We start from the raw sequence: 26,963 nt of genomic DNA, 5'->3' as shown, positions 1-26,963 counted from the left end.
TTGCAATAGCTTAAGATTCAGTATTAGTATCTTACCATCAAATACTAACACAGTGAGGAAAGACAGCTAAAACAAAACAATGAAAGAAGGAAAAGGGGCAGAAAGAATGGGATACAGACTATAAGATGTGTTGATTAATGTTTGAATAGAGTGACATTATTTAATAGTAATGATGTGAGTTAGGGGAATCATATTTCTAGTGAGAATTTAATGAGGTGTGTTTTGCTTGCAAAGGGTTTAAACTATTGTCTGAATGGCAATGGGACAAAATGACAAAAAAAAAAAAAAAAAAAAAAAAAAAAACAAGCTCAATTCATAGTTGATCATCTTTGAAACAAAATGAAACAAAATCCACAATTGAACACTGGGACAGAAGTTTCCCATACATGGTGGCATTTACAAAAAGGAATACAATTTAATTATTTAAATAACATACTGTGTTCAGTGAATAAGTAGATACACTAATATAGAAACTAAATCTTAAAATATTCAAGTACACAGGTGTGTGTGTGTGTGAGAGACCAAATGTTCCCACTAAAGTAGGAGTATCCTATCTGACTGCAGCTTTTATTTTTTGTTTTGGTTACTGAGGTTAACATTAGGGTTAGGTTAAAGTCTAAGAATAGATTTAATTAATGGCTTTAAAAATGATGTAAATGGAAAATCTTCACAAGGACAGTACGACAGACGTGTGTGTGTGTGTATTGTGGATGGGCTGAGAAAACTTTTCTATTTCAGCTTCTACAACAGTTAGTTCCGGTCCACTAATTTGATTGGACAAGCGGCGTTCCATCACCGCGGATATTCAGTCCAACCGCACTGGGACATTTCACTGTTTGTATCACTCCGCGTGTCCGTGTTTATACAAGCACATAACTACATAAAAATTCATTACTAGAAGTAGCTCGTTACACTGAAACCATTACTACACTTACTATGGGATGTCGTTCAGTCTGTGCGTTGCATGGCAACACGCAACGCTCTCTACAGCTGTAGCTTCTTTGAGAACCATTTTCGTAGACGGAGCAAAAATAAACAAAACATTTGCCCATATTGTGTCTACAGTGTCAGTTTCTCGATGCTCAATCTGTCACAGAAACACACTGCTCTGTAGAAAACAAATATATGTGAAACAGAATTCATATGAGAACATATGAAATCATGAATAATAAAAAAAAGAAATTAAGCGTGTATGTAATAAAATCACAGCCCTAGCCAAGCTGTTAGCCTAATGATCTTGTGAATAAAGTAGTGATGTGTCGTTCATTGTCTCAGAGAGTGATTCGTTCATTTTGGACGGCGCATGCGCAGCAACATCCCCATAGGTTCTGTACCGGAAACAGAAATGATAAGTTCACCTCTCGAGTCTTCGGGTTCGAGTCGTTCGTTCTTCCGGTGACCGCCACATATGCAATGTACCATGCAGTAATGACTCGAAACGTGAACTAATCATTTCTGTTTCCGGGGAACAGCCGTGACAAAAGAAAGACTCGGATCGGGAGGTGAACTAACCGACTGCATCCCCTGAAGACCTAATGCTAAGCTATTAATGAATCATCTCTGTTTCTCATAATTCGACCTTGGCTGCATTAGCCTATAGTTTATTTTATAGTTTATTAAGTACTAGATGTGTTGGGGAATTTAACATGTAACATTTTAATTATATTCTGCTGAAATGAACGAAATGACTCGGAAAAAACCATTCGTTCATTTTGCTGAACGAGATTCAAAGATCCGAGTCAGTAAAATGATCCGTACTTTCCATCACTAAAATGAAGCTGAGTGTACGAGAGTCAGTCTGAACTTTACTGTCTCTGTGCGCCCTCTAGTGGTCTTCATTAGACTTAAACACAGCTGCAACAAAAACAATAGATAGCGAGGGTGGGCGGGTCTTCATGAATCGCTGCCACCGACTGGCTGAATCCGTGATTGACGTGTTTTCCGAGTCACCGCCTTGAAAATATTTTAGCGTCCGGAAGTTTGTGTACAAAGTCGCGCTTGGAAAGGTAAGAGCAAAAGTAGAGCTCTAAATATCCGGGAATAATAACGAACGCGTTAATCATATTATTCATGATTTATAATGGCATAATTTTTCGTTTATTTGTTTTGGACCTTATTATTATTGTTTGAGATGATGTCATAATGTCCTGGGTGATGAGCTCTCTTACTAAATTCACAATGTTTGCAATATCTAATCTTATAGTCAGTTTGCAAGGTGTAATGAACGACGTTGTTTTGTCTTGGGGTGTGGACGTGCATTTTTCTCGATTATTTCATTATACTAAGTAGATCCACACCTTCTAGTTGTGTGAACGTAGCCACTGTATATCGCAGTGTAAAGTGTGAGGTGAGCCAGTGCTCTGTGTTCCGCATTGAACACATGAGGAATCAGTCTACACACGCCTCCAGAGTAAATCTTACTGCCAAACGCATTCAAAACTAAGCAAATCGACACATGCCTAGCCTGAGTACTGATATTAAAGATATGTAAAAAGCAGCACAATGTCCAGTAAACGTTCGACGACGTGTCAAAAGATGATGATGATGATGATGATGATGATGGATAAAAAAAACAACACCACTTTAGGGTATGCTGTTATAGGGAAATAATCAGTGACGGGGTGGTGTGATCCATTTCCAACATGAAGCTGATTATTTTCTACTAACAGCATGTCCTGAAGTATTTTTATTCCTCTTGTATTACAGTAATTTGTCGCTAAATTACGCTACAGCTACTGGTCTTACAACGCTAAAATAAAATTGTAAATGAAACATCTTTAAGTCTGACTCTTCCAAAGCACTGACACTGGAGACTCCTTCAAAAACTGCTAAATAAACGTCTGCTCAGAAAAAAAAAATCTTCACCATATCAACAATTACAGACATTTGAAAAGTAAAAAAGAAACCTCAATGTGGCGTGTTCACTCCAAGTTTAAGTTGTTACTATAGAAGTGATAACATTATGTTAACGAGGTCTGAGAATTCAGCAGCACTGTGGTGTAATGTGTTTTAACAGTAGGAGAAATATGACTGAATCAGCGGAAAGATTTTGGCTAGAATGTTATGGACAAAAGAAACTCAACAAATTTCCAGGCATAAAGAGATGCCTAGCCGTTGCTTCTTTCAAGTTTCAGACTGAATCTCTATATCTATATCTATATCTATACACTATATCTCAATGAGAGTGGAGGGTTTTTTTTAGTGCATAGGCTCACCCAAACTGTACAGGAAAAAAAGATTTGGGGGGAAAAAAAATCACCTGGTCTTCAACTGTCCAGTTTAGAAAAAAAATCACCTGGTCTTTTTGTGGTCTTCAACTGTCCAGTTTAGGTGAGTCTGTGCCCATGATAGCCTCAGATTCTTGTTCTTGGTTGAGAGAACTGGAACCTGATGTGGTCTTTTGCTGTTGATGGTTTGTGCATTATTTAAGATAGACTTCCTGTCAGCTCAGAGCAGTCTGGTCATTCTCCTCTGATCTCTCTCATCATTGTTTCAGTCTACAGACACTCCGCTAACAGGATGTTTTTTGTGTTTCGCACCACTCTGTGTAAACTCGATAGACGTGTGTGTGTGTGTGTGTGAAAATCCCAGGAGATCAGCAGTTTCTGAAATACACAAACCAGCCCATCTGGCACCAACAATCATGCCACACTTAAAATCACAGATATCACATTTTTTTTCTTCATTCGGATGTTTGATGTGAACATTAACTGACGCTTTTGACCCGTATCTGCATGATTTTATGCATTGTGCTCCTGCCACATGATTGGCTGATTGGACAACTGCATAAATGAGCCGGTGTACAGATGTTCCTATTAAAGTGGACGTTGAGTGTGTGGTGGCATGTTGAGGAATTTAGTAGAAACAAATGTGTAACCTGTCCTTTAACCATCAGGCCAATTTTAGGACGCATGCATCATATAGCATTCTCTCGACCATCCAGGCTCTCATTGTTAGTCTAGGTCAAATTCAAGCCAGAAAAAAAATTGTTTTATTTCTTTAGTCCATTCTTTCCTTGGTTGATGACGACACTGAATTAAACAGTTGAGTTAGTGAGGTATATTTTCTAACTACTTATCTGTTAGCACTGTTGAACACCATGTTCTTATAGGTTTTGGACTTCCATGTTGAAACTTGCCACAGACTTTCACAAGTTCAGTGGTACTGTGATTAAACGCTTCATCTTAATATTGAATTGCCCAATTTCTGCACAACAAATCTCATTGTGTTTATGACCACAATTTTTGGCTCCCTCACTTAATTAAATACATCACAACACTGGTGAATTCTTGGTTCTGATTAGTCAGAAGGTGTTGATTCATTTCTCTATAACATCATGGCTCTGACATTCTTTAAAAAAATAGGAATGAATAATTGTAATAATTGCTAAATTGTTCTCCTTGAGGCTTATGTTCCCTCACGCAACCTGCGATCGGTTAATGACCGATGCTTTGTAGTTCCTACTCAGCGTGGCTCAAGGTCCCTTTCCAGAACCTTCAGAGTGACTATCCCTCAGTGGTGGAATGAACTTCCAACCTCAATCCGGACCACAGAATCCGTCACATCTTCAAAAAACAGCTAAAGACCCAGCTCTTCCGTGAGCACTTACCTAACCTCTACAACTCCAACCCCACATTATCCTTAAAAAAAATAAAACAAAACAAACTTACTCTGGCTCTTACACCTCTACTCTGCACACTTTGCTTCTCTTGTACTGAATTATAAATCTTTTATGGTAGCACTACTTGTATTGTTATTCGCTTGATATATTGCTTTGCTTGTATTTCCACATTTGTAAGTCGCTTTGGATAAAAGCATCTGCTAAATGAATAAATGTAAATTGCTGTGGTTTAAGAGGAGTACAACACTTCAGGATGTGCTTTATAGGAAGGCAATCAACTTCAAGGGTGGTAACATCATCACACCATGTGTCACTGCTTGTTTTTCCTTCAACAGCACGCCCTATCGTGTTTTATTCCTTACATAATTGTCTGCAGTATTGGTGGACTCATGTAATGTTCGATGATTGGTTAATGTTCGATATTGTTTTTATTGACTCTTTTGTATTAAATTATGAGCCCCACATTTGATATTTCAGCTCTCTGACCAATCACAGGGAGCGCTGACCACTTTATGGTTTTTGTTTCCCAAAACCCAGAAAGACTGATCACAAGAACACTTCCATTAGGTAAAAGATTGCTCATGGCTGCACTTGCATATTGTGTTTGGTAGTAGGGATGGATGATGTGACACAAATATCATGGTACAATAATCAAAGGCATTTCTACACTACACTGTATTCATCACAATGTATAGATTTGTGCACAGACTTAAAAAAATCTAATTTGTATGAAAAAAAAACCAAATACATCTATTTAACACAAAGTCCCTGTGAAGTGCTTTGAAACACGAAGCGTTGTTCGATGTGTAGACGTAATTTCCATTGAAACAGGCTCCTCCCCCTTTTGAAAGTAGCCTGTAGCATTTAGCTTACCTCACGGCCCGGGTGAAGCCGTACTTGACAGACAGTACCATGGAAAAATGTCTGTCACAAAGCTGCGAGAAAGCCGCAGCCCACCAGCCAGCAAGTTGCAATTTTTCCTTTAACCTGACAGTGGCAGCAGTCTATGTTAACACACAGCTAAAATGCAGCAAAACCTTTTTTTTCCCCCTCTGAGGACACCAAATTAATTTGCAGAATGATATTTAGTCACGGGTATAGACAAAAAGTTCAAAGATAACCGTGAGAAGGGGCGATTTAAAAAGAGCTGGAAACCGCTGAGCATGGAAACCTATTTGTGAATTCTTGAAAGAGTCCCAACGTGGATTTCCAGCCTGGTATTAAAAATTACAATTTACTTTATGATTGTTAGCTTGTCCAGTTATGTTTAGTCATTGAAATATGGGGGGACCACATATGTATGTGGAAGTGGTGTGCTTCCTACACTGTTCACCTAATATATGGCCCCAAGAGGCATTTTGATGAGGTCTCATCTGGCCCCTTGGGGGAAAAAGTTTAGACCCCGCCCTGGTGTACACTTGGTGTATACAGCTGTTATTGCAATTAAAATAACATTGCTCCTAAATGGGCTAAATAATAAATGAATGTCCACATCTGTGTGAAGCCTTTTTTAAAATTTGGTAGCGTGCCTGTGGTTGTTCTGTATTATACGCATGCGCCTACGCAGTCAGGCCTCACCCTGTTTGTGAAGAAATACTGGGCTTAATGAAAAGAATGGCTGAGTCTGTCATGAACCGTTGGCCTAAATGACAGGCGCAGCAGCTGTGCGTGCGTGTGTGTGTGTGTGTGTGTGTTTCTGTGCGTACGCACGTGCTTGCAGACATCTGTGATTAAAAATTGGGCATTTTTTTGAGCACAAATTGCATGAGCATTTGCATGCATGTTCTTTGTTTATAAAGGAGACAGTAACCTGAATGAAAAAAGTGTGTGTGAGAGAAAGAAATCAAGCAAGAGGGAGAGAGAGTAGGAGTGAGATTGACCTGACTAAAAGAGTGCTGTGTGTGTGTGTGTGTGTGTGTGTGTGTGTGTGTGTGTGTGTGTGTGTAGAGTGGATAATCGAGGCTGAATGCACTGGGTCTCTCTCATATTGTCATTACCCATGTCCATTGTCAGTTCCACATATTGACGTTACACCAGTACCAATGGCCTTCGCACAAAAAGCCACAGATCGAGAGGAGGGCTGAGAGAACGAGGCCCTGTATTTATATCACCTCTTTATAAAAGAGCTAGTCTACACACTCTACTCTATATTCCGAGAGAGAGAGGTTTAGTGGTTCTGTGGACCAGGAAGTGACCCAGATTTTGGGATGAAGGAAATATTAGCCCCTGGATGGCACCCGTGGTGTGGAGGGTATCGGAGGTTGTAGAGAAAGGACATCTCCATCCTTCACTATGGGTAAGAGATCACTTTAAAAATCCTCTAAAATATTGACTTCACAGAAGTGTCGTGAATGCTGAGCTTTAATCACTCGATTTTGGCCGGCTTTGTTTTAAAGTAATTTTATTAAGGACTTGACTATTACCAAAATAGCATCCACGAACAGCATGAATATTTATCTAATAAAAATAGTTAGTAAGGGGAGAATGGCTGGGATTTCTTCTCTTATTAACTGTACTTTTTGGGATTAGAACAGACTTTAGACAAATTATTTGGACAGCTCTGTTGTGTATTTGCATATGAGACTTTTTAACATGTTCCTCAGAGCTGACACATGATGACACCTGAGTTTGCCTGCTTTAAGAGTCATGTGTCCTGTTAAACTTTGCTATCATGTGACTCCGTGGCACACTAAACAAAAATGAAATCATTCCGAAACTAAGATTATCAGTTGTGTGGAGTTTCGCATGTACACCCAGTGTCCATGTGGGTTTCCTCAGGGCTCTCTGGTTTCCTCCTTCTGTCAGAAAACATGGCAGTAAAAACATGGATTGGCTAAGATAAATCGCGTCTAGGTGAGAATGAGTGTGCAGAGTGATGCCCTGCAATGGACTCGCGCCTCATCCACTGTTTATTCCTGTTAAACGCTCAGAGTTGCTGGGATGGTCCCTGACTCTTACTGATAGTGAGTGAGAGAGTGAGTGATTTGTATATATTGGTCTTTTTTTTGTGTGTGTAATTTATTATTTTTTTGGCATACTGTCTTCTTTTTCAGCGAGACCATGCCTTGTTGATTCACAGTCTTGCTCAAGCACTTGTTTCATTAAGTAACAGAAGTCACTACTAGACTTCTATACAAATCTTGTCATTTAAAAACTTGTTTGTGGGAATAACATGATTCCAGATAACTGCTCATCTTTGTTCTAAATACTTTTTGCTAGGTTTGTGGAACGCTGCCAAAGCTACACAGCGACGAGGGCTTGTCCTGAAGTTATTGCACAACTGTTTTAATAACTTGTCATTAAAGATTTACTATTGGGCTCCAACACTAAAACTTTTGTTTTTTTTAAAGCACAAATGGAAAAATGAAAAGAAGTTGCTGTTCGTCAGTATTTTATCAGTATAAATGTTATGCTTGTGTTCTGCCATGCTTGACTTTAGGAGATCAAGATGTCCTACTGTTGATCAAGGGCCAGACTTTGATCTGTTTGTGGATTGTGGTAGTCTCTCACTTGATTCGTCATCGACTCTGAATCCAAAGGTTACTGTTATGCTCTACGTGAAGCTTCTTAAGCATCACTGATAGTTTGGAGATTGCTGAAGATTGATACAGCAGAACAAGTGTACTTTGCTTCTGAAAGTATTTTCTTTTTCTTTTTAGTGCTAGCTATATTTATTTTATTTAGATCATTTAAGCACTCTCTGTCTCCCCCTTCCAGTCCCAGACCATGAACTACGTTGGCCAGTTGGCGGAGACGGTCTTTGTAACTGTAAAAGAGCTTTATCGTGGACTAAACCCTGCTACACTCACCGGTGGGATCGATGTCATCGTTGTGCGTCAGCCGGACGGGAGTCTTCAGTGCTCACCTTTCCATGTGCGCTTTGGAAAGCTGGGAGTTCTTCGCTCCAAGGAGAAAGTGGTGAGGGACAGGGTCGCATTGATTGTAGAAGTGTGTGATGGTATAGTCTTGTAAGTGAATATGAAATAATGATACACTATTAGTTTACTCTGTAGTCGCATTAACAAATATATTTCTTGGTGTATGTCCCATAAAAAATGCTTAATGTATTACAGTAGTTTTCCAAGTATAGATAAAACATACTCTAGCAGTTTCTCCAATTAAATAATTCAAAAATACTGCTATTGCAGTATATTCTGATATTTAAAATCGTCTGTTCTGAAAATGCAATATTGTAAGCATACATGGATGTAATATCCAGCAGTCAAATGATCATGTCACCCCAAGTGGGTAGGGGTTTTCAACTGCAGGTCAGGTGCATTCTGTGGTGTACTAAGAAACACATCAAATTAGTACATCAGGTGCCGTCTCTATTTTGAATATGAAAACACATAAATATGTGTGAATGCATAAGTACAGCATGGCAGGTTTTGGGATCATCCCACTCTTTTAAAAGTGCACCTATTATGGTTTGTCAAATATTACCTTTATTGTAGTGTGTTATAGAGCTGTTTGTGAATGTAAAAAGTCTGCAAATTTTCAAGAAAGTTATTGACTCCCAAAAGAAGGAAGCGGTTCTGAACAGCTGAAACGAGTCGCTAGTAATTCCAGACTTACTTCCTGTACTATCCTATGTAGGTTTGTAACAAAAAGCCCCACCTCTGGTCTTCATTGACTGCTCGCTGACAGCAGTAGACCAATCACAACAGATTGGGACATCTGACCAATCAGAGCAGAGTATGCTCTCTGAAAAGAGGAGTTTATAATGAATCCTTTAGAACAGATCATTTAACAAGTCGTTTTTGACACTGGGGGAAAAAGGTAATGCTGCAGTTTAAATTATGAGCACATTAAAGTGATCTTGGATGCATGTAAGTCTATTGTATGAGACCTCTAAAACAAAATTAGGCACGTTTTAAATAAATGTACATTCTCTCCTTGGATAAAACTTGCCTTTTATACTGCTTATTTCCCTGAAATATTTTGTTTATATTCTGTAGTTTCTGTAAATGCCTTGACATCAGCATTAATGACTTTTAAAATGTTGCAAATAAAAACCTGCTGATTAGGCCCTTGAAAATGGTTGACTGATATGGCCTGTGCTTTTATAGTAGCTAATATTCAAACAAATTATTTACTAATTTCTAAGTTCTGAAGAAGATATTAACCTATGGGTAACCTTCTAGCTTTGAAAGTTGTAGTTTATCCTACAGTCTTGATTTCATCATTATAATGTAATTGCATTACTTATGGAACTATGGACTATGAGTGCTTCATATTGGTGACATATACCAAACAGCCATAACATTAAAACCACCTACCTAAAATTGTGTAGGTCCCCCTTGTTCCTCAAACCATTCCTGAACAATTTTAAAGCCGTGTGGCAGGGCTCATTATCCTGCTGAAAGAGGCCACTGTCCTTAGGAAATACTGTTGCCATGAAGAAGTGTACTTGGTCTGCAACAATATTTAGGTAGGTGGTACGTGTCAAAGTAACTTCCACATTAATGCCAGGACCCAAGGTTTCCCAGCAGAATATTGGCCAGAGCATCACACTACCTCCAACTGCTTGCCTTCTTCCCATAATGCATCCTGGTGCCATCTCTTCCCCAGGTAAGCGATATATACGCACCTGGCCGTCCACATGATGTAAAAGAAAACATGATTCATCAGACCAAGCCACCTTCTTCCATTGCTCCATGGTCCAGTTCTGATGTTCACGTGCCCATTGTAGGTGTTTTTGGCGGTGGGGGGGTCAGCGTGGGCACTCTGACTGGTCTGTGGCTGTCCACTGCCATACGCAGCAGGCTGTGATGCACTGTGTTCTGAAACCTTTATCATAACTAGAATGAACTTTTTCAGCAGTTTGTGCTACAGTAGCTATTTTGTGGTATTGGACCGGACAGACTAGCCTTCGTTCCCCACACTCATCGGTGAGTCTTGGCGCCCATTATCCACTTGCCAGTTCACCGGTTGTCTTTCCTTGGATCACTTGACTAACCACTGCATACCAGAAACACCCCACAAGACCTGCCGTTTTGGAGATGGTTATCCCAGTCATCTAGCCATCACAGTTTGGCCCTTGACAGATTCACTCAGGTCCTTACATGCGCCCATTTTCATGCTTCCAACACATCAACTTCGAGAACTGACTGTTCCGTTGTTGCTAATATATACCACACCTTGACAGGTGCCATTGTTACAAGATCATCACTGTTATTCACTTCACCTGTCAGTGGTTTCAATGCTATGGTTGATCGGTGTACTGGAAGTTATGTTTACAAAAATCATTATGTTCAAATTAGTAGACCATGATCAACATCCTAAAACTATATTATCTAGCTGTACCCAAAATAAGCAATCTATCTAATGTCAGAGAAAAAGCTAACTAATATTATATGTTATATTCCAACAGAACCAGCAAGCTAGCAGGGAGAATGCTGGGAAACTGTCGTGCGTTGTCATATTTTGAATGTTACCTTTTTGATTATCTGATACATGGGTATTTCCAGGTGGACATTGAGATCAATGGTGAGCCAGTTGACCTGCACATGAAACTGGGGGACAACGGGGAGGCATTCTTTGTGGAAGAAAATGAAAGCTTGGAGGTATTAAGTGTCTGTGATCATACTGTATGGTGTTTAAAAGCCTGTTAATAGTACTTTCAGAACTGTATGAAACTTCTTTACTGCAAGCTGTTATTAATATAGAATATATGGTTTATCTCTCAGGCAAGTGTGCCAGCTCACCTTTGCACCTCACCCATCCCCATGGAGGCTGCAGAGGTTTCAGAAGTGAACGAGTCTCCCTCCAGCACCACCTCATCTTTGTCTACCTGGCGCAAAAAACGGCGCAAGAAACGTACCCGCTCTGACGCACACCTTCATGAGGATGTTGGCTCCTCCTCAGAGGAGAGGGAGACCCCAGAACAGGAAATCCTGAAAGAGGAGTCTGTGTTCATGGGGAGGTTGGAGCTTTCATTCAGCTTGTACAGTGCTATATTAAGCTTTGGTTAAGCTTAGATTAAGCGAATATAGCTCAGACAACGTACACATGCCGGACAGTATAATAGGAACACCTGTACACCTGCTCGTTCATGTAATTTTCCAATCAGCCATTCATCTGGCAGCGGTGCAGTGCATAAAATCATGTACCGTAAAAACAGGTCAAGAGCTTCAGTTAATGTTCACAATCAAATAGCAGAACGAGGGGAAAAAATGCGATCTCGGTGACTGACCATGGCATGGCTTCTGACAGACAGGCTGACTTGATTATTTTAGAAACTGCTGATTTCCATGCAAACAGTCTATAGAGTGGTGAGAAAACTAAAGACAGCAGTGTTGTGGGTGGAAACGCTTTGTTGTTGGGAGAGGCCAGAGGAGAACAGAAACTCAATTAACCACTCTTTTCAACCATGGTGAGCGGAAAAGCTTCTCCGAATGCAGAACTCCTGTTAGCCAAGGACAAAAATCTGAGGCTATAGTGGGTACAAGTTAACTGAAACTGGACAGTTGAAGATTGGAAGAACATTGCCTGGATGTTTTTTCTGCTCATCACAGTTGTACAGAGTGGTTATTTGCATTACCGTAGCCTTCCTGTCAACTCAAACCTGTCTGGCCATTATCCTCTGACCTCTGTCATTAATAAGGCTGTGCCATGATTAATGTCACTGAGATCACATTCCCTCGCATCAAACTAGGAAGTTGAACATAGACGAGTGGAATGATAGCCACAGTGAAATGTCCCAATGTGATTATAAGAAATATAAGCACTCTTGGAAAGCCTCTCGACCAATCAAATAAGTGGACCAGAACTGATTGTTTTATATAGTGGAGTTTGAAACATCCAAGCTATATTTTAATTTAGTTTCAATTTTTATATATATATATATATATATATATATATATATATATATATATATATAAAGAAATAAAAACATTTCAGGTTTGTGTATGGACTGAATGAATCAGCTATTGAGTTTATTTTGTGTATGTGTGTTTCTGTAGTAAGTCTGTGTATTACTCTCTGTCTGAGGAACCAGGTGAGGATGTGCTTGGAGCTCATGCCAGAGACTTGCATCCTTACTCTGATGTAGAGTGTTCACCTAATGACAGGTAATAACATGGAGTGAAGGAGTGTACATGTTGTTCATGTTGTTTAGTACCTTTTGTTGGACTGTGCAGCCCTATATGCACATGCAGGTAAACCATGAACTTGAATGCAAATAGAAGTACTACTTAATGCTACTTTCATTTTTCCATCTACCCATTTCGTACTCTCCTTTTACAGTATGTTCTATAGTCGACCCCCCTCTCCTAAGAGTGACTCTGAACTGTTGGTGAAGGCTCAGGAATCATCAGGGCCTCAGATGCAGTGGAATTGGGGTGGATTTCCAAAGGTGCTCTGCTCTCATCCTCCAAAACTTCCATTATTGTTTTTTCTATCCCAGACAATCAAACTTATCTGATGTCCCGTATTTTGCCTACAGGTGTGTCCATCTGAGCGAGGGAGCACAGAGTGGCTATGCAGCCCTTCCTGTCTCATTAAACCCTCTGAGCGCTCCCACTTCCGCACCATCCAACGGCAGGCCTCGTTCAACATGGAACTTTCCGACCCCTTGACCTCTGTAACTGTATTGAAACCAGAACCTTGGATTCCTGAAACGCAGCCATGTCACTCGGAAAACCTCCCTAGAGTTTCCCACTCTACCCCAAATACAGAAGCTTCCTCGCCCACTCACCAGGCTTCCCCACTCACACCGCCCCACATGGAGCCTGCAGAGGGCTCTGAGCAACAGAACACTTCAGAACTGGAGGCTCGGAGTGGCCTGAATGATTATATAGCTAACACAGTTAGCACATGTGGCACAGACTATGATGCAAGAACTGCAAATCGAGATAACACAGATAACACCACAAGACCTACTAATGCTGATAGGGTAGTCAGAGTTATTAATGACTTTAGTACAAAGACTGCCATCTTGGTTTGCTCTGAATTCCATGCAAGCTCTGTTAATGTATCTCATACAGCTGACTCAGTTAGCATGGCTCAGTCAGAAATATTTGATACCTCTGCTGAAAAAATCTGTGCTTTTACTGAGACAGCCCAGCTCACAACAGCAGAAAAGAGAGCTTTGGTAGAGAGAGACAGTGTTATTGAAGCATTGACAGAACGATTTGCAGAGGAGGAAGCAAAGGTGGCCCAGGAGGGTAACACCACAGTGGCCCAACAAACCAATCAGGAAGCAACGAGTGTTGGAGTGACGGAGAGTGTGGAATCTGTTACAGAATTAGAGGAGCAGCCTAGCTTCTCCCAGTCTTCATCTAAAGTGGCAGAATCCCAGGAAAAGAAAAAGGGTAGGCTTTAAGCACAGTGCCTGTGTGGCGCACACGATTAAGCTTTGTAGTTCTCATTCATGTTGTGTTGAGTTGTTTCACAAGATTCCTTTTCCATCTCTCTTTCCCACCATATCTTGGTGTACAGAAAAGCGCAGTCAGCATTTAGGGCCAGCAGATATCTATCTGGATGATTTGTCCAAACTCGACCCTGAGGTGGTTGCACGTTATTTTCCCAAAAGGTGAGACTATTCATTTTCTCATGTATTATCATGAAACTTGGCCTAGGCCACTAGAGCTATACTATGCTATTTTGTAGCAAACAGACTATATGTAATACTTGCATATACAGTATGTTTATGTATTAAAGCTTGTTCACATGAGCTTGACTATGTAAATCAGTACAAGACTTAATACAACCCCAATTCCAAAAAAGTTGGGACACTGTGTAAAATGTAAATAAAACAGAATGCAATGCTTTGCAAATCTCATAAACCCATGTTATTCACAGTAGAACACAGAAAACATATCAAATGTTTAAACTGAGGAAATGTACCATTTTAAGGAAAAAAGGTCATTTTGAATTTGATGGCTGCAACACGTCTCAAAAAAGTTGGGACGGGGCAATAAAAGGCTGGAAAAGTAAGTGTTACTAAACAGCTGGAGGTTAATAGGCAACAGGTCAGTAAAATGATTTGGTAAAAAAAAGAGTATCTTGGAGAGGCAGAGGCTTTCAGAAGTCTGCGAAACTTCTGTGAAAAACTGCATCTACAATTTGTGGAACAATTTCAGAATAATGTTCCTCAATGTAAAATTGCAAAGACTATGAATATCTCATCATCTACAGTACATAATATGATCAAAAGATTCTGAGAATCTATAGAAATCTCTGTGCACAAGGGACAAGGACAAAAATCAATATTGCATGCCCGTTATCTTGTGGCTCTCAGGCGTCACTGCATTAAAAACAGGCATGATTCTGTAATGGAAATCACTGCATGGGCTCAGAAACACCTACAGAACTCCTTGTCTGTGAACACAGTTCACCGTGACATCCAGAAATGCTGGTTAAAGCTATCATGTAATGAAGAAGCCATATGTGAACATGATCCAGAAACACTGCCCTCTTCTCTGGGCCATAGCTCAATTAAAATAAACTGAGGCAAAGTGGAAATCTGTTCTGTGGTCAGAGAAATTTGAAATTCTTTTTTGGAAACCATGGACTCCGTGTCCCCTTTAAAAACAAAAACAAAAAAAAAAAAAAAAAAAAAAAAAAAGGAGATGGACCATCTGGCTTTTTATCATTGCTCAATTCAAAATCCTGCATCTCTGATTGTATGGGGTGCATGAGTGCCTATGGAATGGGCAGCTTGCACATCTGGAAAGGCACCATCAGTTTACATTTTACCATAATTGTAAAGATTTAAAAATAAATAAATAAATAAGTTCTGTTAGAGGTTTTCCCAAAATGTAGGTGAGCAAGTAGCAGCTGAACTGCATTAAAAGATTAAAATAACATCTCTACTCTTTGTTAAATCACCCATATAGATAGCTAGGTGAAATAAATAAAACTAATATATATTAGAAAGGTGTATATACAGGTTTTAGAGCAACATATGCTTCCATCCAGATTACATCGCATCTTTATTTCTGAGACACTCTGCCTCTCTAAAATACTCTTTTTATACCCACTCATGTTACTGACCTGTTGCCAATTAACCTAACTAGTTGCAAAATGTTCCTCCAGCTGTTTCTTTTTAGTATTTCCTCAGTTTAAACATTTGTTTTCAATGTCCTATTGTGAATAACACATGGGTTTATGAGATTTGCAAATCATTACATTCTGTTTTAATTTACATTTTACACAGCGTCCCAACTTTTTTTGGAATTGGGGTTGTATAATCTGGATCAAGATGCGACACAACACATCCTATTACATACAGAACATACTGAATGAACAGTGAAATATAACAAGTACCAAAACTAATATCCGTAGTGCAACTGGTTTAGGGTAATACAACAGTAATTAATTACTAGAAAGAATTTGGCCTATTGTATAGTGTTTGTATTCGCACATTACACACATGATAATGTACAAATAACCTGTATGCTTACAGAAGAATATCATTTTAAAATTTACTATTGTATGTAGTTATCATTGGTATTGGTATCATTGTCGTTTTTTTTCTCTCTTTATCCAGTGAAGGTGAATCTCCTTCCCAGTGTGATGCTGAGCTTGGTTCAGTCCCACCCATACAGTCTCCACAGTCAGGCCAACAGTCTCCTCAGTCTCTAAGCACTGCCAATGTGGACAGTGGGACAGAGTATCTATCAGACTCCACCACTGACACTCTGGATGTTACCATGTCTCTCTGTGGGACTAAGGGATACTCCAGCCAGATCAAGAAAGGTACATAGAGTGTGACAAGTAATTAAAAAAACAAAATTAAAAAAATTAAAAAAAGAGTGTGTGACCATAAAGAAAGTTTCCAGTGTAGCCTGTAGTCTTATGGTACATGCACATATTCTCAAGCCGATATTTTGCACATTTCGTTTTCATTGGGAAATGGCGAGAAGCTGACTTGTGTCCCGTTAAAAAAAATTGGCCTGGATTCAACTTTATGTAAATTAGAAGGGACATCTGTGTGGCACTGACCAATCAGCCAAGGTGAATTTTGTTCTGACTGTAAATAATGGTCCATGTGAATAGTTCGGTCTGTCATATATTCCTCCCCAAAATCATGCATGATAAGCTATGTGTAGCGATAACTCAGTTACAATTATCTGCATAATTGTAAAGAAAATAAATAAATAAATAAATAAGTTCTGTTAGAGGTTTTCCCAAAGTGTATGTGAGTAAGTAGCGGCTGAACTACATTAAAAGATTAAAATAACATCTCTACTATTTGTTAAATCACCCATATAGATTGCTAGGTGAAATAAATAAAAGTAATAGATATTTGAAAGCCAAACGTTCATGATTAAAAGGTTCATTTGTAAACCTCAATGTAGAAAGACATGCTTTTTATGCAGCAAGTGTAAGAAGTGAGTATTTTGGATTTTGCTGTGCTTTTCTTTGTTGCAGAAAAGTTTGAGGAGAACATCGTCACCTATCAAGACTTTGCCAACAACCCTGGAATTATTGATGACCCAAACCTCGTCATCTGCATCAACTCAAAGTTAGTGAAACAAATCCACTTTTGGACCTGAAGAGTATCTGGTTGTTTTAAAAAAACGATTATAACAGTCTTGCGTCAGTTATTTAGTAATCTATATCTGTTCATCTATTTTCAGTTATTACAACTGGGCTGCTGCTGCTCCGATGATTCTGTCAATGCAAGCATTTCAAAAGAATTTGCCAAAGGTACAAAGCCCATTATTTACATTTATTCATTTAGCAGACGCTTTTATCCAAAGTGACTTACAAATGAGAAAATACAAGCAAAGCGATATATCAAGCAGAGAACAATACTAAGTAGTGCTACTATACAAGATTTATAATTGAGTTCTAGAAGAAGCAAAGTGCACAGAGTAGAGGTGCAAGTGCCAGAGTAAGTAACTAACACTGAGGAACAGTTAATTTGAAGGTTCTTGAAAGGGACCTTGAGCCACGCTGAGTAGGAACTACTAAGCATCGGTCATTAATCGATCGCAGATTGCGTGAGGGAACGTAAGCCTTCAGGAGAGAGTTGAGGAAGGAGGGTGCTGTTGCAGACAAGGACCAGCCTTGAATTTGATACGGGCGGCTACAGGAAGCCAGTGGAGGGAGATGAAGAGGGGGGTGATACGGGTTCTCTTGGACTGGTTGAATATGAGGCGTATTGCTGCATTCTGAATCATCTGTAGCGGTTTGATGGAGCTGGATGGGAGGCCTGAGAGTAGTGAGTTGCAGTAGTCCAGTTTTGAGATAACAAGAGAACTAGTAGTTGTGTAGCCTGTTTGGTGAGGTAGGGTCTGATTTTCTTGATGTTGTACAGGATGCATTTGTAGTTTGTATAGGCTTATTCCATTACACTTGTGATGAGGATTTGGCCATGAGGTCCTGCTTCTGGATCAGTATTTAAATGAATAATGTTTTTAACCTTTTTATCTTTTTGTAGAGTACAGTTGAGCAGCTGGTAAAAGATAAGATGCCTAAGAAGTCTGGTCGCTGGTGGTTTTCCTGGCGAAGGAAAGACATGGAAAATAATCAGGTATAGTTTGTCGTTTAATTCGAATTTGTGTGCGTGGCATGGTGGTGTAATAGGTATCGTTTTCTATGTGGAGTTTTGCATATTCTACCATGTTCTTGTATGTTTCCACTTGGTTCTCTGGTTTCCTCTCAAAAACATGTCGGTAGTTTGATTAGCTATTCTAAATTGCCCCTAGGGCTAAATGCATGTGTGATGGACTGTATCCCCATCTAGGGTGTATTCCCACCTTGTGGCCCTTCTTCTCACGATATGCTTCAGAGCCACCAAGACCCTCACCAGGATGAAGGGCTTAATGACTAGTCAGAGTCTGTGCATTACAAAAATGATGTACTACACTGAGTTCATATGTAGTAGACATTATAGAGCCGAAGGTTTGTGGACACCTGACCAATCACACCCATATGTGCTTGTTGAACATCCCATTCCAGATTTAGTCCCCTTTAGCTGTAATAACAACCTCCACTCTTCTGGGAAGGCTTTTGGAGCATGACTGTGGGGATTTGCGCTTTCAGCCACTAGAGCGTTAATGAGGTCAGGCACTGTTACTGAACAGGGGTGCTGTCTGTATTCCAGTTCATCCCAATAGTGTTCACTAGAGGTCAGGGCTCTGTGCAGGCCACTCTTCTTCCAGACCATCCATGGCAAACCTTTGTATGGCATGTCTTGGCATACAATGACATCCTATAAAATTCTGTGCTTTCAATTTGTGTCAACAGTTTGAGGAAGAGCCACATGGGTGTGATGGTCAGGTGTCCACAGATTTTGGCCTTATAGTGTGCATCTCTTCTTCTGCCTTACTAACAGTTTAGACAGTAATGCATATTTATCACAGGTATGTCCAAATACCATAGTATAGTACAGTTCCAGTATATTACCCAAAAGATGAAAGGGTCAATCCTGAGAAACAGAGTTTTGCTACAATTTCTTAATCCTCTTTTTACTCTTTTTTTTTTTTTTTTTTTTTTTTTTTTCTCCAGCCAAACTCAAAGCCTGACTCTGAAGAACATCAACTCGAGGCATCTTCTCTTCCTATACCTCCCACAATAAAGTAAGCTTGTGTGTTAGCAATATACATGCGTGAAAAGAGGCTATTTTTCTGCCCAATTATTGAGAGATGGTGAGATTTTAAGTTCGACAATGCCACAGCATCTAAGAGAAAATAATTTCAAATAAAGTGTTCATTCACAAAAATGATTTCTGCCACCTGCGTTATGTTCGGTGGTTTTCGTATAGAGCGTTTTCTGTGCTTTATGAATGTGACATTGTCAATGTGACACTGTAGGTGCTTGATCAGCATGTGAAATCTGGCCAGTTTTACTGTAATATCAGTCAGGTCGAAACACAATGCAGATTTATTGATATCTTTTAGTTTTTTTTTTGTTTTGTTTTTTGATGATCTTATATTGAATCTGGTTTGTGCAGTATTCCCTCTGGTCAGCTGTCCAGTGATGATGATGGTACTGACTCTAACAGGCAGGAAACTGTAACAGAAGGCATGAGCACTGCACAGTGCCTGAGTCAGATATACCGCAAGTCCCTCCGCCTCACTTCCCAACAGATAGTAAGTAACTTTGTTACTCGTAAAAACACTGAACATAAGCTTTACTCTTTTAGTTTATTAGACTCCATTGGCATTGTATTACATCTTCAACAGCTGTTCTTTCAAAATAGAGCTGCCTTAAAGTTTATAAACAGTGTGTATGAATCTATTATTTTGTGTGCGTGCGTGTGTGTGTGTTAGGAGCGACTCAATTTGCGGGAGGGAGCTAACACTATTGTGTTCAGTGTGACCACTCAGTACCAGGGCACTTGCCGTTGTGAAGCTGCCATCTATCTGTGGAACTGGGATGATAAAGTCATAATCTCAGATATTGATGGAACCATCACCAAGTGAGTGTATATATATTAAAGTTGATTTCATGTATGGAACATGTATGTTCTGGGGTAATGCTGTTCAATCTGTGTTCGTGCCAGGTCAGATGCGCTAGGTCACATTCTGCCACAGCTGGGCAAAGACTGGACCCACCAAGGCATCGCCAAGCTTTACCACAAAATACACCAGTAAGAGAGAGACACACTCACACTGACTCATTATCTTACAGTCTGCTACTGTAGAGCATGAGAGCTCTGTTCAAACTGCATACACATGTGCAGTCACTGTAAATTACTATGAAATGTATGCATTCATACTTAATATGAAATAATGAGGTTATTGATGAAGAGGAAACGTATGTCCAGGAAAATTGGCCAATCATCCAAGGCATATTTGGTCCGTCAAGTGTGCATCATTAGTTTTATGCTGAAGATAGAAGACCAACACATAAGGCAATCTTTTATTTATATAGATTATCAGTTTAGGTTTATGTAAACTTCAGGTCAGTATCATCACACACTTGTCTTTAACACCACCTGTTTAATGCTCATATCCACAGGGCAAGATGGCTCACTAAATGGTCAAAACACCAACTGAGGGAATATGTTCAGGAGAAATGGTGTTCATTGAGCAAGTACAGTTTGAGACTTGTAGAATCTATGCCCAGGTGCACTGAAGCTGTTCTGTTGGCTCGTACTAAGGCACTTTATGTTGTTGATTCCATTCGTTTGTCACCTGTCTGTATCACCTGTTTTTTTTATGATATGGACAAGCAAACATTTGATCCTCTTTGAAATGGTGTCTGTTAATAAAGGTGATACATTCTGTCGATGATATTTTATAGTAATTTTCACAATTTAAATTACCAAAAAAACAGATCAGTCACATGGGAAAAGTACGTACACCCCTACATTTTATCACACCTTCAAATCCATCAGTCCCTTCAGGATTTCTTATTTTTAAAAAGCTGCTGCTTTTTTCACAGTTTGTGATGCAATTTGCTGAGTTTTTTTGTGCTTTGTTGCGGAAAACTTTGGCAAAATCGCGATTACACAAAATTGTTTTGCGCTGTCTTTTGCACTGATGTTTGTTGGTAAACGAGACCTTTCGGCTGTACATATGTGCGACACACTTGAATCGAAGACTGCTTTGTCTGAATGCGTGTTGTGATGACATGGCATTTTTGTAATGGTGTCACACGGCATGTCTTGGCCCAAATCTGAAGAAAATCTGCGCCAGTGATTAGAACCTGCTTAGGGAGTGCAGGTGGAACCTGTCTTATTTATACACCTCTCATATCTAGTGTCTGGTGTTCCCTTTGCTATTGAGGTGTGTGGTGTCATCATGCCAAGAGCTAAAGAGTTCTATAAGGCCTTCAAAATAAAAGGTTGTGGATGCCTATGAGTCTGGCATGGAATTTAAAAAGATTCTAAATTATTTGAAATGCATAATTTCACAGTAAGCAAAATCATCTACAAATGGCACAGATTTCAAATGACTGTTAATTAGTCCAGGACTGACCGTCCCAGCAAATTCAACCCAAGAGCAGACCGTCTGGTGCAAGAAGAAGCCTCCAAGAACCCCAAAATTTCATCACAGGATCTGCTAGTAAGTCTTGCAACTGTTAATGTCAAAGTGCTTCTACAATCAGAAAGAGATTGGGATGAGTGCCAGGAAAAAGCCTTTGCAAGACAGTTTGCCAGTGAGCATATAGGCAAAGACCAGGCCTTTTGGAATAATGTGCTCTGGTCAGAAGAATCAAAGGCCACAGTAACAACAGACATGTTTGCCGCAGACCAAAGATATAGTTTATAGTTTGGGGTTGCTTCTCTGCCTCAGGGACTGAACAGCTTGCATTCATTGATTCAACTATGAATTCTGCATCATATCAAAAGATTGCTTGAGGATAATGTGAGGCCATCTGTACAAAAGTTGAGGTTGAACCGAAAAAAAGATGGAGGGTTATGGAATGACCTAGTCAAAGCCAGGATTTGAATCCCATTGAAATGTTGTGTGGGGATTTGAAACGGGCAGTACATGCAAGAAACCCCTCCAACATCTTGCAACTGAAAGAATCTTGCATGGAAGAGTGGTCCAAATTCCAGCACGCCTGCTGGACAGTTATGCAAAACTTTTGCAAGAAGTTATTTCTGCTAAAGGGGGTAATACTAGCTTCTGCGGCCCTGGGTGTACTTATTCTTCTGTGGGAAAAGTATCATCTATTGATATTTCTGTTGAATAATTGATGGAAAAGGATATTTTTCCTTGTGGTTTTGTTCAAGTATATCAACTTCATTAATAGGCACCGTTTCAAAGGTGCTCAAATGTTTGAGTGTCCAAATATGTCAAAATAGCCAACAATTTCCATGGGGTGTAGTTATTTTTATTTATTTTTTTTACATGACTGTACAAATCAAATGTGCAATTATATTTATTTTGTACATAAAATTTATGTGTGTGTGTGTGTGTGTATGTATTATATATATTCTTAAAAATCTATACAAATCAATTTGAACTATATTGTTACATGAAATAATTCGATCAAAGTGCTAAGTAAGAATGCTGAGATAAAAAGTGATTCTGCCTTTGAGATGGCTGCTACTACTGTTTTAGCTATGTTATGTAAGTTTACAGTGAAGTGTTCGAAACTACAAAAGTGACTCTATTCATGGTTCACCCTAGATGTGGTTTGAGATGCACTATATGGCCAAAGGTATGTGGACACCTGACCATCACACCCATATGTGCTTGATGAACACTGAATTCCAAAGCCCCACCACCCCCTTTTTTTTTTTTTTTTTAAACTGCTATTACAGCCTCCACTCTTCTGGGGAGTCTTTCCACTAGATTTTAGAAAGTGGCTGTGGGAGTTTAAGCCCATTCAGCAACAAGAGCGTTAGTGAGGTCCGACACTGATGTTTGGTGAGGAGGCCTAGTGCAGTCGGCATTCCAATTCTTCCCAAAGGATTTCAGTGGGGGTGAGGTCTTGGCTCTGTGCAGGCCAGTCAAGTTTTTCCACATCAACCTCATACCATATGCTGTAGGAACTTGCTTTGTGCAAGGCCCTTAGTTCCAGTGAAGAGGAATCTTAATACTACAGCATACAGAGACATCCTGTACAATTGTGTGCTTTCAACTTTGGGTCCACACATGGGTGTGATGGTCAGGTATTCACATACTTTTGGCCATATAATGTAAGTTTATTATGATTTGAGAAGTAGTTTGACAATGGTGTGTTAAATGTGTTGTTAAATCTAGCCTCATCTCTCTCTAATACAAAACACTAATGTCTTGGCTGCCATTTGGAGCAAGTGGAAATTTGTGTAGATTTGGGGGCGGGGGGGTTTATCCAAACTATTATTATCAATAGTATTATTACCAAAGTTAGTAGAAATGCTCTGTGTCTTTTCTCCAGGAATGGCTACAAGTTCTTGTACTGTTCAGCTCGTGCCATAGGCATGGCAGACATCACCAAGGGCTACCTGCAGTGGGTTAATGATAAAGGCATTGTACTACCTAAAGGACCTGTACTACTTGCTCCCAGCAGTTTATTCTCAGCTTTGCACAGGTATAACAACACACATTTAAATATTTATTGCTCCATTTTTGTGCACAAATGCTATACATTTAGAACATTTTTGTTCTCCAATCTACATCTACAACATTACTCATATTTTACAGGGAGGTTATTGAGAAGAAGCCAGAGGTCTTTAAAATCACATGCTTGACTGACATTAAAGACCTTTTCAGTCCACACAAACAACCATTCTATGCTGCCTTTGGCAACAGGACCAATGTAAGCCTTGCACCAACAGCGGATTACAGCGTTATGGTTAGTTTTAGTTTCCTGAAAGAGTAACATGTCTCTGTGTGTATTTGTCCATCTAGGATGCATTTGCTTATAAGAAAGTTGGTGTACCTGAAACTCGGATCTTCACTGTGAACCCTAAAGGGGAGCTCATACAGGAGAACAGCAAAGGCCACAAGTCCTCGTAAGAAAGACACACATGCAGACACTATTGAATAGGTGGCAACAATAAATTATTATTATTATTATTATTATTATTATTATTATTATTATTATTTAACATGAATATTGGGTGTCTCCTAGGTATTCTCACTTGAGTGAGCTGGTGGAACATGTCTTCCCTCTCCTCTGTAAAGGCCGGCCTGCATCCTTTGATTACCCAGAATTCAGTCACTTTTCTTTCTGGAGAGAGCCCTTAGTGTCACCGGACCTCTCTTCACTCTAGACTTCCACAGTTAATTTCCATGTCTTTCTGGTTTTGCCATCTCTCCAGCTTCTCTTTACCTCTCTTTACTCTGACACTGAAGAACTGAATGTAATAAAAGCTGTATGCCAGGTCAGCTCGATCTTTAGCTAACTTATACAAAGTCAAATACTGTATGTTACCATATGGTTTGGCTCACATGCTAAAACAGCACAACAGTGCAACCTGAGCACCTCAACGTGACAGAAAGCTGTGTCCATTAAAGCCAAAGATGATCATTTGAAAGTATTGTGAATCTCACCACGTTCCACTACACCTTTGAGCACTAAATCTATGCTGTGAGCCCCGTTAAGAGAGACCCAGTTCGTAAGGATGTGATAAGACCATGTCCAACTGGAAATTTTGCTGAATTTTTATGCCTATGTGAAGCAGTTTAATTTCTGTGAGCAAGACAATAATGCCAAAGATGTTTAAAACAGTAAAATATATGCAGAAAGTAGTTGCTGAAATAGTATTGAAAAGAAATATGGATTTATTTAATAGTGCCCAAGCTCTAATCATAAATATTTATGTATTTATTTCTTTTTTTTTTTATTCCAGTGGAGGTAAGAAAGTATGGTGTAAATATTTAGGACTTAAGAGGGTACTGGGATTTCTTACTGAATCACTCCTGAATAAACTAATTCATATCAAATACTTCCTCATTTATTCATGGATATTCACCAGAACTAAAACCTTGTAAATCAGCGAGCTTGCTGTAACATGAAATGACAATAAACGTCACTATAAACATTAATACTGCATTAAAGTGGGAAATTTAACTCCATGTATTATATACTACCGTCTATCCACATACGCTACTTCAACAATCATGTACAGTGCTGCTCAAAAGTTTTGTGAACCCTTTAGAATTTTCTATATTTCTTCATAAATATGACCTAAAACATCATTAGATTTTCACACAAGTCCTAAAAGATGATGAAGAGAACTAAAGTAAACAAATGAGACAAAAATATTATACTGGGTCATTTATTTATTGAGGAAAAAGATCCAATATGACATATATTTGAATGGCAAAAGTATGTGAACCTCTAGGATTAGTTTAATTTGAAGGTGAAATTAGATTAAGGTTTTTTTTGCATCAATGGGATGACAATCAGCTGTGAATGAGCTCCCTGTTTTATTTAAAGAACAGGGATCTACCAAAGTTTGATCTTCACAACACATTTTTATGGCATGAACAAAGGAGATATCTGAGCACCTCAGAAAAAGAGTTGTTGATGCTCATCAGGCTGGAAAAGGTTGCAAAACCATCTCTAAAGAGTTTGGACTCCACCAATCCACAGTCAGACAGATTGTGTACAACTGGAAGACATTCAAGACCATTATTGCCCTCCCCTGGAGTGATCAATCAACAAAGATCACTCCTAGAGCAAGTCGTGCAATAGTCAACGAGGTCACAAAGGAGTCCGGGGTAACTTCTAAGCAACTAAAGGCCTCTCACATTGGCTAATGTTAATGTTCATGAGTCCACCATCATGAGAACACTGAACAACAATAGTGTGCATTGCAGGGTTGCAAGGAGAAAGCCAGTGCTCTCCAAAAGGAACATTGCTGCCCGTCTGAAGTTTGCAAAAAATCACGTGGACAAGCCGGAAGAGTATTGGAAAATTATTTTGTGGACAGATAAGATCAAAATAGAATTTTTGGTTTCAAGGAGAAATGTTATGTTTGGAGAAAGGAAAACACTGAATTCCAGTATGAGAACCTTATCTCATCTGTGAAATGTGGTGGTGGTGGTAGTACCATGGTTTGGGTCTGTTTTGCTGCATCTGGGTTAGGAGGGCTTGCCATCATTGATTGATTGCCATCAATAATTATACCAGTGAATTCTATAGGAAAATGTCAGGACATCCGTCCATGAACTGGGTCTCAAGAGAAAGTGAGTCATGCACCAAGTCAACGACCCTAGGCTCACAAGTCATTCTATCAAAGAATGGTTAATGAAGAATAAAGTTAATGTTTTGGAAGTCCTGACCTTAATTCAATAGAAATGTTTTGGAAAGACCTGAATCAATCAGTTCATGTGAGGAAATCCACCAGCATCCCAGAGTCGAAGCTGTTCTGTACTGAGGAATGAGCTAAAATTCCTCCAAGCCGATGTGCAGGACTGATCAATACTTTCCAGAAACATTTCTGCACAAAGGGGTCACACCAGATACTGAAAGGATCACCTACTTTTGCCACTCAAAGTTATGTAATATTGGATCATTTTCCTCAATAAATAAATGACCACGTGTAATATTTTTGTCTCATTTGGGTTCTCTTTATCTATGCTTAGGACTTGTGTAAACATCTGATGTTTTAGGTCATATTTATGCAGATATATAGAAAATTCTAAAGTCGTCACAAACTTTCAAGCGCCACTGTAAACAATATTTAAGACATAATTACCAGAGGAGCATTTTCTTCAGATGAAGTAGTCACAAGGCTGGTAGATGTTTGTAGTGTGTATTTATTTATTTATTTATTTATTTTTTAACATACCTTATTTCAGGTTGGAATGATTGAAGTGTTAAGCATGTTTGCTGCGTGGATATAAAATGTGTATATACTGTAGAGTGTCATGGATTGTCAGAATCACAATACATGTTTTCAAACTTGGGCAGACTGGAAATGTGAACAGCATGGAATGACTGTTGCTGCAAATCTTGTTCATAGAAAAATAATAAATACAATGTTGATTTTTAA

The 26,963-nt window shown here is 39.3% G+C and overlaps 1 protein-coding gene across 3 annotated transcripts; it reads left to right on the top strand.

Annotated features, from left to right (window-relative positions):
* The first annotated feature begins 1,909 nt into the window (after positions 1-1,909).
* On the top strand, positions 1,910-26,963 carry zgc:123305 (SMP2 and LNS2 domain-containing protein). Of its 3 annotated transcripts, none has more exons than XM_017479904.3 (20): positions 1,910-2,006; positions 8,339-8,539; positions 11,092-11,187; positions 11,311-11,546; positions 12,586-12,693; positions 12,869-12,977; positions 13,068-13,935; positions 14,063-14,156; positions 16,116-16,324; positions 17,000-17,093; positions 17,209-17,278; positions 18,015-18,107; positions 19,085-19,155; positions 19,530-19,668; positions 19,849-19,997; positions 20,082-20,168; positions 23,396-23,548; positions 23,662-23,776; positions 23,869-23,972; positions 24,092-26,963. In XM_017479904.3, exons 2-20 carry the CDS (start codon positions 8,348-8,350, stop codon positions 24,231-24,233), a joined length of 3,129 nt encoding a protein of 1,042 aa, XP_017335393.1. In that variant the 5' UTR covers positions 1,910-2,006; positions 8,339-8,347; the 3' UTR covers positions 24,234-26,963. The 3 variants fall into 3 exon arrangements, with proteins under 3 accessions (XP_017335393.1, XP_017335395.2, XP_017335394.1); XM_017479906.3 differs by lacking the exon at positions 1,910-2,006 and adding an exon at positions 6,953-8,160; XM_017479905.3 differs by lacking the exon at positions 1,910-2,006 and adding an exon at positions 8,224-8,242.

This window comes from Ictalurus punctatus, chromosome 11 (genome assembly GCF_001660625.3).
Source record: "Ictalurus punctatus breed USDA103 chromosome 11, Coco_2.0, whole genome shotgun sequence".
Taxonomy (NCBI): domain Eukaryota; kingdom Metazoa; phylum Chordata; class Actinopteri; order Siluriformes; family Ictaluridae; genus Ictalurus; species Ictalurus punctatus.
The sequence above is the reverse complement of the archived record's forward strand: the minus strand, read 5'-3'. Positions and strand labels throughout refer to the sequence as shown.